Source organism: Carcharhinus amblyrhynchos, chromosome 3 (assembly GCF_965287045.1).
Source record: "Carcharhinus amblyrhynchos chromosome 3, sCarAmb.v2.hapA, whole genome shotgun sequence".
NCBI classification, from domain to species: domain Eukaryota; kingdom Metazoa; phylum Chordata; class Chondrichthyes; order Carcharhiniformes; family Carcharhinidae; genus Carcharhinus; species Carcharhinus amblyrhynchos.
The window spans coordinates 40,277,858-40,295,347 of NC_137326.1; the positions used below are offsets into that span (position 1 = coordinate 40,277,858).

Here is a 17,490-nt window from a genome sequence, read left to right on the forward strand (position 1 = left end):
TGGATTTCAATTTCAGCATGAGAAATTAGGCTGCATGGGCAGTGGGTTGATTTGGACATCGCAGATAGGGCCTTACTAGCTAAACAGGCAGCTATTGAAAAGTTGTGAATTACTACATTGCAATGAGTGGTTTATGCCTATTCCAAGGTTGCTGGTCGATGTTGCCAAATAGATGGTATTATCTATTGGAGCACTCTACAATAGGACACTTACCTGCGGACTTTCTTGTGTAATGTTTAATCTAAACAGAACATGCTGTGAAAATGCTCTGAACATCCCTGTTGTAAAGCAGTCAGGCACCTGTTATTTACAAGAACATATATAGCATTAGTACAGTGTTGTATGTGGCCAATCATTTAATTGATAAATGCTAAACAAAGACATAGAAAATATTCTCAATACATATTTGAGTTCTGATAAAAAAATCATCAAACTGAGATATTAACTCTGTTCCTTTCTCCACAGATGTTGCCAAACTTGCTGAGTATTTCATTGATTTTCTGTTTTATTTCAGATTTCCAGCGTCCTCAATATTTTGCTTTTATATTTTATCCAACAGATTGAATGCTAAAAACCTGTTGAAATAATTTTAGATGGTCCAGGCCCTATCTCTGACTTGTTAAAATGTTATATGCTACTTTAATAAAAAGACTAACGCCAATATCTACTACTGTAATGATGACACATTGTTTCTCGGTGTACTCCCTTTCCTCGCTAATATATAAAATTAAGGTAACTAACTTAAATACAAAACTATGAAAAATATTTGTTACCTGGATTCATAGTAAAGAAAGCAAATTTCCCAGCTAACATGCATACAAAACGGTCTCAGTAACAGAAAATCCCATGCCAGACTTCACAATGAAATCTTTTGATCTTTAGATCTTTTTGAAAACTGTTGCAAGTTTGGTTGTTTGTTCCAACATCACAAATAAAAAACTCCAATTTTACAGCTAACATTTTTCAGAATAAACTTTTCATTAGACCTGTTATAGACTTCGATTTGTACAGCCCACAATGGGCATTGGTATGTTGGAGCCTCTCTACTGTGTCTTGTTTATGACTACTCAAAAGTTGGGCATTCCTCTCACAATCCATTTTATAAAACTGAAAATCATCCTTACTGAATTCAAGTGTATTTTATGTTCTGCAAATCATTCAGCAAAGGGGTTAAAAACTCAGCAATAAGGTGTGGTCATTTCATTGTAAAATAAATATGTTGGATGAGCATTGTTCTCAATACACAAATCAATAGTTTTTTAATGCTTGTGACACACTTACCAAAGGGGTATTGTAAAACAATCCATAGCGCATACGTGGGAGTAATGAAAAGACGACTTCCTTGAAGCATACCTAAATTGTCACATTCAAAAGGAATAATACAATGATGTATAAGCAGAACACTTCTGAATATGTACAAGTTATAGATATTAAATATCAAGCATGTCAATACCCTGTTCAAGTCAAATGTCTTTAGATGTATAATATTGTGATCAGCAAATGCTTTCCAGGTATCACTAAATAAATCACCATATCCATAGGAACTCTGCAAGATAGAACAAGGGGGAGTGATTGGATTAGAACTGAGATTAAAAATAGCAACATATAAAAATGCAAATATATTATCCCTGTGTATCAGAAATACATATAATTCCAAACATCTGTAAGTGGCAACAGATTGAGATACTTGTACTAGTAATCACAACTGAGTCCATGAGGTCGTCAAAAGAGTTATTGATAATTTAGTTACTTTGAAGTTGCTGGGGGGTTAGTATAGAATTCTTAGTATGAGGCCCCTCATTTTAGTTTTACTATAATAAGTAGACAAGGTTAAAGGAACTATAAAGTGCCTCTTATATATCGTGAGAATTCACAATGTGCCTGGAACAAATTATGCAAAGGTATTATAAACTGCAAAGGTATTATAAACTGTACAACTTCAGATTGACCAAGTATTATAAGCTTAAATTATAATTTCAATATATATATGTATTATGCCTTGGCCAACTTTGTTCTGAAAGCAGCATGATGGGAAACACAATGGTAGACAGGCCAAATTCTTTGAATACAATGGAGCACAGAAAGGCAGCTTCTGTTATCTGTTTTTGGATACACAAAAACAAGTTTAATTATAGGCCTGCTATTTCAAGGGAGTGATTGGATTAGAACTGAGATTAAAAATAGCAACATATAAAAATGCAAATATATTATCCCTGTGTATCAGAAATACATATAATTCCAAACATCTGTAAGTGGCAACAGATTGAGATACTTGTACTAGTAATCACAACTGAGTCCATGAGGTCGTCAAAAGAGTTATTGATAATTTAGTTACTTTGAAGTTGCTGGGGGGTTAGTATAGAATTCTTAGTATGAGGCCCCTCATTTTAGTTTTACTATAATAAGTAGACAAGGTTAAAGGAACTATAAAGTGCCTCTTATATATCGTGAGAATTCACAATGTGCCTGGAACAAATTATGCAAAGGTATTATAAACTGCAAAGGTATTATAAACTGTACAACTTCAGATTGACCAAGTATTATAAGCTTAAATTATAATTTCAATATATATATGTATTATGCCTTGGCCAACTTTGTTCTGAAAGCAGCATGATGGGAAACACAATGGTAGACAGGCCAAATTCTTTGAATACAATGGAGCACAGAAAGGCAGCTTCTGTTATCTGTTTTTGGATACACAAAAACAAGTTTAATTATAGGCCTGCTATTTCAAGGAATAAATTCATTTATGGGTAGCGAGGTTGGAGCAGTCTCTCATGCTGATAAGGGAGGCCCCAGTTCCAGCAATCTTTTCACCAATTAAAAACCATAGATGTTGGCTACGGCCTTGGTTTCCAAGTTAAAGGGGAAGGAACCTATATGGACAATAAGCATAAGAACATAAGAAATAGGAGCAGGAGTAGGCCATCCTCCCTACTTTTATATTCAATCCCCTTCGCTATGAAGGCCAGCATCCCATTCGCCTTCCTGACCACCTGCTGCACCTGCAAGCTGGGTTTTTGCAACTCATGCACAAGGACCCCGAGGTCCCTCTGCACCGTCGCCTGCTGCAGTTTTTCGCCCCGTAAGTAATAGTCCTTCCTACCATTCTTCCTACCAAAGTGGACCACCTCACACTTGCCAACATTAAATTCCATTTGCCATTTCCTGGCCCATTCGCCTAGCCTATCTAGATCCTTCTGCAGACTCCCCACACCCTCCGCACAATTTGCCGTTCCCCCAATCTTGGTGTCATCAGCAAATTTCGACACTCTACACTCGGTTCCCTCCTCCAGATCATCTATATAAATGGTAAAAAGCTGAGGCCCCAGCACCGACCCCTGGGGCACTCCACTAGTCACCATCCGCCAATCCGAATAGCACCCATTGACCCCCACTCTCTGCCTCCTATTTGACAACCAATCCTCTATCCACACTAACACCCTACCCCCAACTCCATGTCCCTCGACCTTCTGCAATAACCTCTTGTGAGGCACTTTGTCAAACGCCTTCTGAAAATCTAGAAAGACCACATCCACCTGTGTATTTTTAACATCTCTCCACTTTCATCAGTGTTGGTGACTTTTATGTGTCCGTTTCAGTTGGCTTGTACATGAGTTATCTTAATAGTTTGTATTCTCAGTTTTGGAAGCTAAATTTTGGATGACTTCTGTAAGAGGAATTTTGTGAATAAGCCAATAATCTGTAATTCCTGTTGACAGGTGGTGCGTAATTGGCTAAGATAATAATGTTGAATATTGTGATTGAGCTCTCCAGTTTTGATTGACAAGACTGGGTGTGATATTGAAATGTTCAGAATGATATAATAATTTAACCTTGTAATATTAGCTCAGAGACTACACTCAAACCTCATTGACTGTGTCTCTCTCCTGATGCATGCATTACCAAATAAATTCCTTTTTGTTCTATAACTATATACTGTCTTTCACAGTTTATGCATTAGTTGAGTGAGGTTCAACAATTACAAAGCACCCCAGGGGGACGCCTTCACAAAATTCCTCTTACAGAAGTCATCCAAAATTTAGCTTCCAAAACTGAGAATACAAACTATTAAGATAACTCATGTACAAGCCAACTGAAACGGACACATAAAAGTCACCAACACTAATGAAAGTGGAGAGATGTTAAAAATACACAGCTTTCCAAGTCAACTTATAAAGAGAGAGCCTGGTTCTAAAATATTTTAATAATGTGACCAGAACACAGACTACATCAAAGAGATAAAATCAGCATTTAATTTATTTTCAAGTGTAGAATATGGAGACAGATAAGCAATCTGCATGGAAGGTGTGTAAAAAAGTTAAAAAAAGGAAATGGCCTAACTGGTACTGTCAAACAGTTTTCACAACGTCATTGATGCAAAACACATAACTGTGGCAGGAATAAAGAGACTTGGTACTATTTGAGACACTTGTGATCAAGAATCAGCAATCTTTCTGTAAGTGGTGCTGTTTCGTTGCTCAAAAGTTTAACTGTAAATAAGCAATTTTGAAATAATCTGAATTGCAGCTTTTACAAGAGTTAAGAACCATACCTGCAGAGAGAGACACTAAGCTGAGATAGCAGTAGTAGACAAAATAAAATTAACTGTAACAAATGTGGAATTGTTTTTCAGAACAATTTAACACACTCTGAAGAATCAGACAAGCCTCAAAATTATCATTTTAATGAAACATTCAGGTTACTGATGACATGAAAAAAGTGAAAGCACTGCTCAATTTATTTTGAAGTATGGGATATCAACATCACCAGAAAACAGATGTCAGAGAAAAGATAAGCAAATCCAAATCAGAGTGGATTCAGCATTGAATATTATTATATGGTGTGTTTTGTAAAATACAGAAATACTGCATCACATAGATAGGTTGTGATTAATGGCTACTTTCCCAGAGACCAGAATTTTGGTAATGAACCATACATACATTCTTTGAGATACTTTTAGCTACTGATATAATTTTGTATTCTCATTGATACACTTATTTTACAAATGCAGATTCTCATATGATGTCTCCAAGTGCTTTACACCCAATGTCATGAAAGGCACTATATAAATGCATGTTTTTGCATTTTAAGTTTTAAAATCTGATTCCAATGCTGCCAACTTCCAGTTTTAACAGGGGTTGATCTGATGGCAGCCAACCAACCTGTTCTCAAAGGGTGGATCAATCAGTAGAATGTTTAAGAGACCTGAATGCCACAATTTTTACTGGATTTTCATTTCTAACTCATGGAGGTCAGAGTTCCTGAGACACAGAAATCCCAGCAGGTGAAAGGAGGTGAGAAGGGTCAGATCCATGAGGTTAGATGCTTTTATTGCACTGTTTGTGGGCCAGAGGGAGCAAGATTGTTTCCCTAAGCCTAACAAGCTTACCTGCATGCCATCAGCCAACTTCCACCACTTCACCCCCCACCGTGACATCCAAACCCCTTTATGATGTCCAACTGTCAGGAGTGGGTAGCCTGGCTGGCTGATAGGTGGAAAATCTGTTGAAAACGTAAAATCTTGCAGTTAATTTCTGCAGAATATGCAGAGATTCCTCACTTCTGGGGTTCCTGCCTAAAAATCCAAACCTACCCACTCTAAACCCAACCTGAACTAGAGATAGGGGTCCTAATATTTTTAATGCAGTTGTCGCTGAAGACAGTTCACTGAAGCAAAAAATACATACAACATTTGAGAGGATTTAGAGAGGCAATTAAAGAAGGGCAGAAAGGATAGGTCTATAGGAAAACTTGTCCTTCTAGGTGATAGAGGTCATGGGTTTGGAGGTTCCGTCACAGGAATTTAGTTGCTGTGCTGCATTCTATAGAGGTACATACTGCTGCCACTGTAGTGTAAGGAGCGAATGTTTCAGATGGTGGAGGTGTGCCAGTCAGATGGGCTGCTTTGTCCTGGATGTTGATAAGCTTCTCGAGTGTTATTGAAGCTGCAATTATTCTGACAAGTGGAGATTATTCCATTACACTCTTGACTTGTGCCTTGGCGATGCCTTAGGGAAGCCATGGGGAGTCAGCAGATGAGTAACTCTGCAGATGAGTAACTTTCTGCAGAATTCTCACCTGCGATCTGCTCTTGTACTTACAGTATTTGCATGGTTAGTCCAATTCATTTTTTGGTCAATGGTAATCCCAGGAAGTGGATAGTGACATTTCAGCAATGGTCATTGCCTGGCATTTAAGTGGCTTGAAATGTTACCTACCACTTATCAACCCAAGCCTGAATATTATCGAAGACTTGTTACTAATGAACACAGATTGTCCTAGGAGTCATAAATGATGCTGACTATTATGTGATCTTCTGCGAACATCTGCACGTGATATTATTATGGGGGAATATCACTAATGAAGCAGCTGAAGTTAGCTTAGCCTAGGACACTACTGTAAAGAACTCCCGCAGTAATGTCCTGGTACTGTGATGATTGTTTTCCACAATCACAACCATCTTCCTTTGTGCTAGGCATGACTCCAACCAGTGGAGAGTTTTCCCCAATTTCCATTAACTTCAGTTTTGCTAGAGCTCCTTGATGTTGGACTCAGTCAAATGCTGCCCTTAATAGCAAAGGCCATCACTCCCACCTCACCTCAAGTTCAGCTCTTTTGTCCATATTTGGACCAGAGCTGTAACAAGGTCAGGAGCAGTGACCCTGGCAGAACCCAAACTAAGTGTCAGTAAGAATGTTATTGCTGCGTAAGTGTAGCTTAATAACAGAGTCGATGACATCTTCCACCACCTCGCTGATAATCGAGAGTTAACTAATGGGGCAGTAATTCATCAACTGGATTTGTCCTGCTTTTTCTGGACAGGGTATACCTGAGCAATTTTCCACATTGTTAGGTAGGTGCCAGTGTTGTAACTGTACTGGAGCAGCTTGGCTAGGGAACTGTTAGTTCTAGTGCTCAAATCTTCAGTCCTATTGCTGGAATGTTGTCATGGCTCATTAGTCTTTGCAGTGTCCAGTGTCTTCAGCTGTTTCTTGATATCATGTCAAGAAACTGAACTAGCTAAGGCTGACATCTGCAATGCTGAGAACTTCTGAAGAAGGCCAAGATTGGATCATCCACTAGGCACTTCGGGCTGAAGATAGTTGCAAATGTTTCAGCCTTGTTTTTCTCACTGATGTACTGCATCCCCCATTATTGAGGATGGGAATCATTATGGAGTCTCTTCCTCCGGTGAGCTGTTTCATTATACACCATCATTTACAATTTGACATGCCAGGACTGGTGGTTGTGGAATTGCTAAACTCTCTCTATATACGCTGCTTCTACTGTTTGGCATGCATGTTGTGTAACTGCTGGCAAGTTTGATTTGAGAGCAAGATCAAAATGAAACCATCTGTAGGTCTGGTGTGATTCATTATATTTTGTTCATGTGAACACTATTTCATTTAGACAATATGCTGCTACAGAATGGAAATGAAAGCTGGAAGCTGATAGAGCTGCTACTGAGATCACCCTCTGTTGTACCTTTCTTGTACATTGGATTTGTAATACTAAAGCTGAAAATTAAAGCAGGCTTTGCTACTGTATTTCTGTGCTTTCCTGAAGATAATTCTGCAGTCAAATGAAGCATTAGGATGCAGGTCATTTCATCATCTGTAACATCTAGCACGAGTGCAGTCATATACTTAGGTGGTAGAGGAAAAACTACATTTCCCTCTCCCCACAATACCCAGAAACACCAACATTTTTAGTTCTGGGTAAACCCACTTAAGAATGATACGTATGATGCTGCTGTTTAAAAATGCTAACTACTTAAGGGTTCGAAGTTTTCAAGTTCACCATTCAGAAAGCTCCTGGGTGATCTCATGGTTGTACAGGCTGAGTTTCTGTGAGAGGTGTGGGTCTGGAACTCACAAATCTAGTGTGAGATGCAGAGGGAACATGGAGCTGCAGAAGCAGAACAGTGTTAGGGCTAAGGACAGGCTGCGGATAACAACTACTTATTGGCTTGATCATTTTTAGTGACCGTTGAGAGTGTGACCATTTTACTGTGCTCATTTTCAAAAGTTAATGGGGTGGGGGAGGTTCCCTAGGACGGCAAATACTCTTGCACTAGCCCAGTGGAGAGGTAAAATGAGGTAAGGCTGGTGGCTGAGTGGGTATGATGGAAGGTCAGGTCAGGGCAGGCTCTGCGTGAGTGATTGGGAGGCCAGTTCTGGAGCCAGCTAGGAATCAATAATTCTGTCTAAAATTTCCTGGTTAGAATTCAGGTAAAAGTCAGAAACTTTTGCAGAGGTTCCGAGGGAGCAAGGGAAATACTTGTTGAAAGTTCAAACTTCCCAGACAATTCCCACAGAGGTCAGCACATCAGGACTTCCACTGGATCCCAATGTGCATCTTGGGGGTACAGTTGGTCTCTGATGATCTGAAAACCAGAAAATGTGGGCCATGAACTCGCTTTCTCTATAGTTGCTGCATGCCCTGCTGAGTATGTCCTACATCTTCTATCTTTATTTCATATTTCCAACTCAAGTATTTTTACTTTGTATTCCCATTTCCTGCTGCAAGTGAATGCCTGGTTTTCTGTTCCGTTAGATTAACTTACGTTGCCCCAGACATTTGATCACAAGAGCAGCTATCAGAATAACAAGATTTGCTTCCAGTACCATCACCGACCAGTTTTGATTGCATGCTTCTCTCTGAGAGCCTTGCCCACCAGGAGCGCCTATCGGTACTCTGCCCATGATTTTTCATTTTCTGTAATGCTCATCAATGAATGAACAAAAGATTGGAAGGAACACACTTGTGGAAGGAACAGGAGTGGTGCAATCACACTGTCAGGGTTGTACTAAGACCCCCCCAACAGCCAGCTTGAAGTGGAGAATATGCCAGCAGATTATGGGAAGATGTAAAAACAACAGGGTTGTTGCGATGAGCAATTTTAACTTGCCCAGCATAGGCTGGAACTCTACCACCTCACCCACCACGGAATCAGAGTGGGTGAGGGTCCAACAATAAAAATCTCTGTTGACCTCAGGCAGGAATTTCGTCCAAATGAGATTATAAAATCCCACCCATATATTGGGATCCCTTTAGTGTCAGGGGCTTGGATGGGGCAGGGTTTGTTCAGTGTGTTCAAGAATGCTTCTTGAGGCAATATGTAGATAGTCCAACTCAGGAAGGGGCTGGTTCTGGGAAATGAGCCTGGATAGGTGATTGGTGTCTCGGGGGGGACCATTTTGGGAACCGTGATCACAATTTTATAAGTTTCAAGATACTTGTAGAAAAGGATAAAAGTTGTCCCAGAGTGAAAGTACTAAGCTGGGGGATGGCTAACTACGCCAGTATTAAGCAGAATCTATGGAATGTAGACTGGGGGCAGCTATTTGACGGTAAATCCACATTTGATATGTGGGAATTTTTTAAAAGTCAGTTGTTAACAATTCAGGGCAAGTATGCCCCTGTCAAAATGAAGGATAAAGATGGCAAGATTTGGGAACCCTAGATGATGAGAGACTGTGAGTTTAGTGAAAAAGAAGAAAGAGGTATACATGAATTGAAAACGGATAAGGCTCTTGACGAATACAAAGATAGCAGGAATGGGTTTAAGCAGAGACTTAGGAGGGTAAAAAGGGGCCAGGAAATGTCCTTGACAGGCAAGATTAAGGAGATTCTCCGTATATAAGAAAGAGGGTAGCTAAGGAAAGGGTAGGTCCACTCAAGCACAGTAGGGGGAATTTGTGTGTGGAGCCAAATGAGGTAGATAAGGTTCTTAATGAGTACTTTGCATCAGTATTCACAAAGGAGAATAATGTGTTGAATGGTGACTGTAGAAAGGAGGATGTTGACATTCTAGGACATGTTGAGATAAAAAAGGAGGTATTGGAGCTTTTAAAAAACATTAAGGTGGACAAGTCCCCAGGCCAGATAGGGTCTATCCCAGAATACTGAGAGAGGTGAGGGAAAAAATTGCTAAGGCCTTGGCCAAAATCTTTGTATCCTCTTTAGCCACAGGTGAGGTATCAGTGGATTGGAGAGTAGCTAACATTGTTCCTCAGTTTAAGAAGGGCAGAAGAGAAAATTTGGGAAATTACAGGCCTGTGAGCCTTGAGTGGTGGGAAAATTATTGGAGAAGATTCTTAGGGACAGGATGTACTCACATCAGGAAGAGAATAGACTTACTGGCGATAGGCAGCATGGTTTTGTGAAGGGGAGGTTGTGTCTCACAAGCTTGATTGAGTTCTTTGAGGAAGTGATCAGAAAAAGTGACCAGGACAGGGCAGTGGATATTATATACATGAACCTTAGTAAAGCCTTCGATAAGGTTCCTCATGGCAACCTAATACAGAAGGTGAAGTCATATGGGATCTGAGGTGAGCTGGTAAGATGGATACAAAACTAGCTTGTATAAGTGTAGCAGTACTTTTCTACTGGAGGTCTGTGACAACTGGTATTCCACAAGGATCAGTGCTGGGACCTCTGTTGTTTGTAGTATATATATATAAATGATTTGGAGAAAAATGTAGGTGGTCTGATTAGTAAATTTGCAGCTGATATAAAAATTAGGGGAATGATGGATAGTGAAGAAGGTTGTCAGAAGACACAGCAGGATATAAATCAGCTGGAGACCTGGGCCAAAAGATGGCAGATGGAATTTAACTGGAAAAAATATGAAGTGATGTGATTTGGAAGGTCTACTGGAGAAGGAAAGTACACAATAAATGGTAGAGCCCTTAGAAATAATAGCATACAAAGAAATCTAGGCATGCAGATCCACAGTTCCCTGAAGGTGGCAACTCAGGTGGACAGGATGATCAAGAAGGCATATGGCATGTTGGCCTTCTTTGATTGGGGTGTATATGAATTGGAAAATCTTGTTGCAGCTGAATAAGATTTTAGTTAGGCCACATTTGGAGTATTTTGGACCAGGTAGAAGCAAGAAAATATTAGCGAGGAATCTGTGTCAGCACAGACTTGGTGAATTGAAATGCATTGGATCTGCAGTGCTTACATAGCTTCTGGCAAATAACTTCATCCAATCCAAATTGGACTTCTGAATATAAGTTAGCAAATACTATCATTTATAGTGTTCATATTGATCACATTAGAAAATTAATCCAATTTTTACTTTTGCAAAACCATTTTTTAGAAAATGTAGTAACTTGAGTAGCAGAGTAAATTATGATCATCATCCTACTGCACAAGATAGCTACTATAAAGCAGCAAATTTACTTTTAATTGCTTTGGGTGGCAATCTTAAAGGCTACTAGAGTTCAGAGACAGTAATAAATAATTCACATTTAGATTCAGATTACCAGTAATAAATGTGTCATAAATAAACTGCAGAGATGTAGGGTTCTTACCATGAATGCAATTACGTTTACAGTGTGTAAAATAATTGAACATTAACTTCTTGCTCTGCATTCCAAAATAATTTAAATTAGAGTGTATAATCAGATTATGTCCAATCGATTTTGCCTTTTGTTCTTGCATATATATATATTTATTTTAAATTAGAACTTTGACAACCTAAAACTGAATTGGTATTAAAAAAATAATAGCTGACAGAATAGGATTTTTAGGATTTCATTGTGGATGCTAAGAGAACACGTTTATGCCCGCAATTCCCATGGCAGATGTGATGGGAAAATTCCCTCCAAGATGTCAAGGCAAGTGAGGGAGAGGAAGAGTTGAGCATCATCCGCATATATATGAAAACTTATTCTTTGCCCACAGATGGTATTGGGCAAATGTAGATAAGAAAAATGAATACTGCTAGGGATGGAGAAAAGTATTTTCTGGACCAGGCTACCATGGAGCATATAGGTTTCAACCCATGCAACAGTGCCATCATGGAGCTGAACAATAAAGGAAAGGCGAAGTAGAAGAATGATATGCTCAGCAGTCAGAAAGTGGTATGAGTTAAAGAAGCAGAGAATTTTGGGAGGCAATTCCAGAGAAAAGGGCCCAGACATTGAAAACCAATGAAAGATGGAAAGGAATGGGGATGCACCAGATGCAAAAGTTGGAGGAAAGGTAAAACATGAGAGAGAGAGAGAGGTGGGTAAGGCCAAGATTCAAACAGGAGGATGATCATTTTAACTTTGAGATGTTGGAGGGCTACAATAGCATAAATCAGCAAACATAAAGATGACAGGTAAGCAGGAAAGGATATGAGAAAGGGAGTTTGGGATCAGCTGAAATTTATGGAGGGTGGAGGTTGGCAGACCAGCAGGGAAAATGGTTGAGTTTGGAATTCATGAAGACGTGTTAAATGTTTCAGTAACTGATTTGCTGATGCAGGCAATATCACTCAGATAGAAGTAGACAATCTTTGTGATAGAGAGACTAGGGGTTGGGAGCTCAGTTGAGTTAAGTAGGAATTCCAAAATCTGGCCAGTCTGATTCAATCTGAAACATGGGTGAAGGAAGAGATCTGAATTGATGGCATGATCATGGAGTTTGTGGCAGGGGTTGAAGAAGATTCCTAATGTACAACTGGAGGTAATCGCAATGCATCCAAAACTGGATGCCAGATGAGCTGTTTGGCAACACAAAGGCAATGGAGTCTTCACAAGGTGTAGTGGGCAGCTATGCCTGGGTGACACCAGTATATATATGTCGTTGTGATGATAGAATCAAATGGTAGCATTGAGTGTGGCCAAAATTAGATGCTTAGGGACATTAGAAGTAGCAATGCCTGGGTGGATAATGGAGCCACTACTGAAGATGTTCTGGCTGCATAGACAGAAGTGGAGCTAATTAGGTGCAGTCCAACTGAGTTGGGCAACGGAGGAGAGGCACTGACAGAGCACTGCAGTCAGCCTCATCAAATGTTTCAGAAAAGTAGAGAAATACAAACAGTGATAGTGCACTAGGACAACAAAATGAAGGTACATAATTTATGATTTTAGTTAGGGCTGTTCCTGTTCTGTGGCAGAGTGGGAACCTGATTTTAGAGAGCTGTCAGAAGGATGGGTCAAAGATTTATTGAAAGGATTCAAACATGGAGCTTTGAGAGAAATGGAGAAAAAGCTCAGAGGTAACAGTAGTAAATTTATTCCCTAACTCTACTCTCTCCTTCCAACTTCCCTTCAGTAAAGGCATTGGCAGATTCTACCAAACAAACTATTGCTTCAATTTATATTACAGAAGAATATTTTGTGAAGATGACCAATGGTCCAGCAAGCATGTTCTTTCAAACTCCCCATCCGGTTCTTTACTATAATTCTAGACCTAATAGCCATGTATGCTATTTCCTAAAAGGAATCAGTCTAATTCTTTTATAAAACCTACCACGCAAGTTTGTTCCATTACCCTTAGCGCTAATTTGTTTCACAATTCTATCATTGCCCGAATACTAATTGTTGCTTAAGTTTCCTCTTTTCCTCTGATAATCTTGGCTTTGAACCATGTCTCTAATTTTTCCATTTGTGATTCAGAGTCTCCATATCCATAAAATCTTGAGGACCTCTGCTGAATACCCATTCCCAGGTTAGAGTATCTTTCCTCATTGTGCACTCTCAAAAATTCAGGAATATTCTATCTCACAGACCTCCTCAGCATTATTTCCAATAATTCTATATCTTGCCTATAATAAAATCAAAAAAGAAAACTGAACTTCAGATGTCCAGGTGTGGTATTCCAACAGTCAAATACATCATCCAACACCTTTTGCTCTTTTGCATCTGTTAGATCATATAATGACACACATTTTCAGAAACTACTTTTAAAAGTTGTCTAGTCAAACAACAGGTTGCATTTATATAGTGCCTTTATTGAAGAAAATATCCCAACACATTGCACAGAGGCGTAAAGATCAAGAATGGACACTGGGCAAAAGTGGCTGACTAAACAAGTGGGAGGCGGAAATGTGAAATGCCAGCAGGAGGGAACCCCAGAGATTGAGTCCTGGGCAGTTGAAGGTCACCGCTGATGGGGAGAAGAGAGGGAAATGCAAGAGTTGAAAGAAGAACGCTCTATGAGTGCTGTAGCACTGAAGGATGCACAGATGCAAGGCGGGGGAGGCAAAGCCATGAAAGGATTTAAGCATGAGGATAAGCATTCTAAATTGGAGATTTTCCTTTCCTGTCCTTTATGTTTTGCTGCATAAATTGAAGGCAAATGGAAAATGCAAATATCTACTGCTTTCTAACTGGCCACAAAGAGATATGCAACAGTAATTCAGGGATCAGTTACTATTTTGCCATTCTTCTATGTTCCCATATCCCTTGTGGGATCTTGAACTTACCAGGCAGGGAACCATGGGTACCAACTCATTCTCTGCCACACTTGAGTTGATTCAGAATTTCTCTTGACTTTAACACATCTTCAACCTTATGAAGGATTTTCTTTTTGAAGTTTTGAAATGAATTATTATAATGTAAAGCAGTAGGAATCAGTTGCAGGAAGCATCTTCCTGCCTGTTGGCACCAATTATGAAACCAAACTTAATAAAATTCAAAATCTTTGGAAAAGATATTGACTCAGAAGTCAGATATGCTACACCAAAACTAATTCTTGACTTCCCAAGCCAAACAGACATGATTCATTCTAAAACAAGTGTGGCAAAATATAAAATGCAAGTAGGTCAACAACTGTCAACCAATAAAAAAATGCAAACCAAACTGGGATATCACATGTACTGTATAGAAATTAAAACTCGCTTGAAAGAACTTATTAATACTTATTAACTTTTCCCATTATTTTCTCAGATTTCCCTTGAGTAAATAGCAGATGAATAATTATTAGTGTTCCATAATCTATAGCAAATCAATGGTGTACTCACCGTATCCCACATTACTATGTTCAAATCAGTATCAAACGAATTGTTGATATGTTGGGAAATATAAAGATTAACAAAGTCACAGAAATGGTGGTACATATTGACACCTGAAAGTTAAAAAAAATTAATAAATTAGGGAAAATTTGTTTAGTTACAGCTAATTGGTGAATGCTCAGCTGGGGTCACTTCCAATGATATCATCAAACTGTTAGCCTCTTAGTAGGATACATGCATCAATCACCAACATCTTCACCAAAAAGCTCTGACCTAGTCTGCAGCTGGGATTCTCTAGTGCCCTGCAGTGAATGGAGTTTCAGCTGAGTGCCAAAGTCTCCATTCTCGCTGGCAGCAAGGTAGATATAGATGAGATCAGAGAATCCTGCCCCTTACTTCTTTGTAGAGACATCTTCAGTGTTTGACAAAATCTTAACTTGAATTATTTCTGAAATATTTAAAACAAAGGTTGTGAAAATATAAGTTTTGTAAGCATTGAACTGAGCTGCAAGACTGTGATCAAGAACTCATAGATCTGTTAATAATTATGAATAAGGAATGTGGATATTACATACATGTTGAAGGAAAAGTTGAAAGCACTATATAAAATCTTTTAAGGTCAATATAATTATGCATATGCTTGGTTTTATACTTGCAGCAACAGGAAATATAGTGAATATTTAGAATTTTCTAGGATTTTAGGAGAGTGGTGCATGATTAATGACACTAAATGTTGTCAAATACTGTGGATTTGCTTTGATGGCCCATCAATGAATTTTGATTACCACTGTATTTATGATGCAATAGCTCCACTTGAACTAAATGGGCACTGCTAAACTTGAACCAATCCGTTGGAAGCCCGATCAAAAGAAAGTCACAGATAAATCATTTCCTCTTCCATTAGAAGATGTATCTTTTAATTCTAATAAGCTAGATGTATTCCAGATCTGTTGTGGATTACTATAAACTGCTCCACTATCAGAGGAGCTGTCAATGAAAGTGAACCCTGCAGAATCTTAAGAAGGGAGATTAATGCACAGTTCTTTATAGGCAAATGAAAATTGCCACTGTGTATTGCAAGTTTACACTCAGCCATTTAAGTTAATTGCTCTCTGAGATACACAAAGATGAGATATAAACAGTGTGTGCTGGGAAAATCTGCAGATCTGGCAGCATCTGTAGAGAAAGACAGAATTAACGGGGGTGATTCTCCCATTCTGCTGCACTAATTTTTTAGCGCTGCAGGCCAGGATATTGCAGCGGTGCCCAATGCACGGGATCTGCCCCGCTGGCATTTCCCAGAGCCGGATTTCCACGGCATCACACCACATCAGCAGCCCCACGGCTGAGGTCTTCTGGCCTGCCAGCATCTCCCCCTCTCCCCCACCTCACCAGAGTGGGTCACTCCAGCAGGGATTACTATACCTCCCAACTATCGGGGAGTTAGCAGCCCAACCCTGCTGGAGCGAAGGAGGGGTAATCAGGGCCCCCCCGAGGGTCAGGCAGCCTGGGAGGCAAGTGGTGCATCCTGGGCATTGCCACTTTGACAGTGCCAGCCTGTTCCCCTGGCATGGCCAAAGGGGCAAGGTGCCAATGCCCAAGGGGCACACTGGCATAGGGCATCAGTCATGGCCTATGGAGATGGGGCCTGATGGGGTGAATGGTGGGAGTGGGTGTCCCGCTGTCACTCTGAAGTCAAGATCAATGAGGAAAGGAGGGAGGCCAGTGAGTGCCGCTGGCCATTGGGTGGGAGGGCGGGGCGGCGCAGGGTGTAGGGTATCGGGACTGCAGACTGGGGGGGGGGGTGGTTGTTAGGGACTGCCGGTGGAAGGGTGTGAGGGGGGGTGACAGCAGGGTGGCAGTGTGGAGGAGGGGAGTTGGAGGTTGGGCCAGATATGTACGGGTTGCAAGCAAACGGGCTGTTGGGAGGGTGGAGAGCTGGCGTTGTGGGGGTCATGAGGCTGGCCCGCGATCGAGCTGGCCAGCAACTGGGAAGCCAGCAGACAGGGGCCACTGCGGACGCATCAATCTCGGTGCTGAGAGATCAGCGCATGAGCAGTTGTCCGCTCAGCACTATGCTGCCAGCCTCCCGGTTGGAAATAGGCACCATCCCCTGATTTCTGGAGTGAATTACACTAGTGCTCTCTGCAGTGTACAGAGCGTAGGAGATTCTCCTCTGAGCTCCCACTGAAAAAAAACAGTGTGAATTACTCCAGTTTTCAAATGAATTCAACACATAGAATTTTTTGAAGAGAATTTCACCCAATGTTTCAACTTGAATATGACTTCTTCAGAACTGAAGGGAGGTAGAAAATGTGATGGGCTTTATGCTGTTCAAAGAGGGGGGTAGGGGAGGGGGTGCTAGAACAAGATGGATGGTCTGGGATAGGTTACAGAGCAGGAGAGATTAAATAGCAAAATGTCATGGAACAAAAGGCATGGTACTGGCTGCACGAAAGAAACAAAGCACGGTCCATAGTGAGTGTTAAAAGCCGGATGCAGGTCAGCACCGTCTGAAAGCAAAAACATAAACACAAGATACACTGGGGCGGAGGGGAGGAACCAAAACTGAGGACAGAGTTCATGGTCTGAAATTGTTTAAACTTTGCTTCCAATTTCTAACATTCTCTAATCTTCAGATGGTCCATCTCCAACACCTGCCTTCCCCTCCTTGACTTCTGTTTCCATTTCCAGGGATAGGCTGTCCACTAATAATTACTGCAAACCCATCAATTCCCACAGCTACG

The 17,490-nt window shown here is 40.4% G+C and overlaps 1 protein-coding gene across 1 annotated transcript in view; it reads right to left on the bottom strand.

Annotated features, from left to right (window-relative positions):
• Positions 1–17,490, bottom strand: part of eogt (EGF domain-specific O-linked N-acetylglucosamine (GlcNAc) transferase) — a 53,720-nt gene that overhangs the window by 12,235 nt on the left and 23,995 nt on the right. The window contains exons 9-12 of the mRNA XM_080183389.1: positions 14,753–14,856; positions 1,454–1,546; positions 1,282–1,353; positions 214–300 (exon numbers count right to left, since the gene is read on the bottom strand). Coding sequence (XP_080039515.1) covers positions 214–300; positions 1,282–1,353; positions 1,454–1,546; positions 14,753–14,856 — 356 coding nt within the window. The remainder of the gene's footprint in view (positions 1–213; positions 301–1,281; positions 1,354–1,453; positions 1,547–14,752; positions 14,857–17,490) is intronic.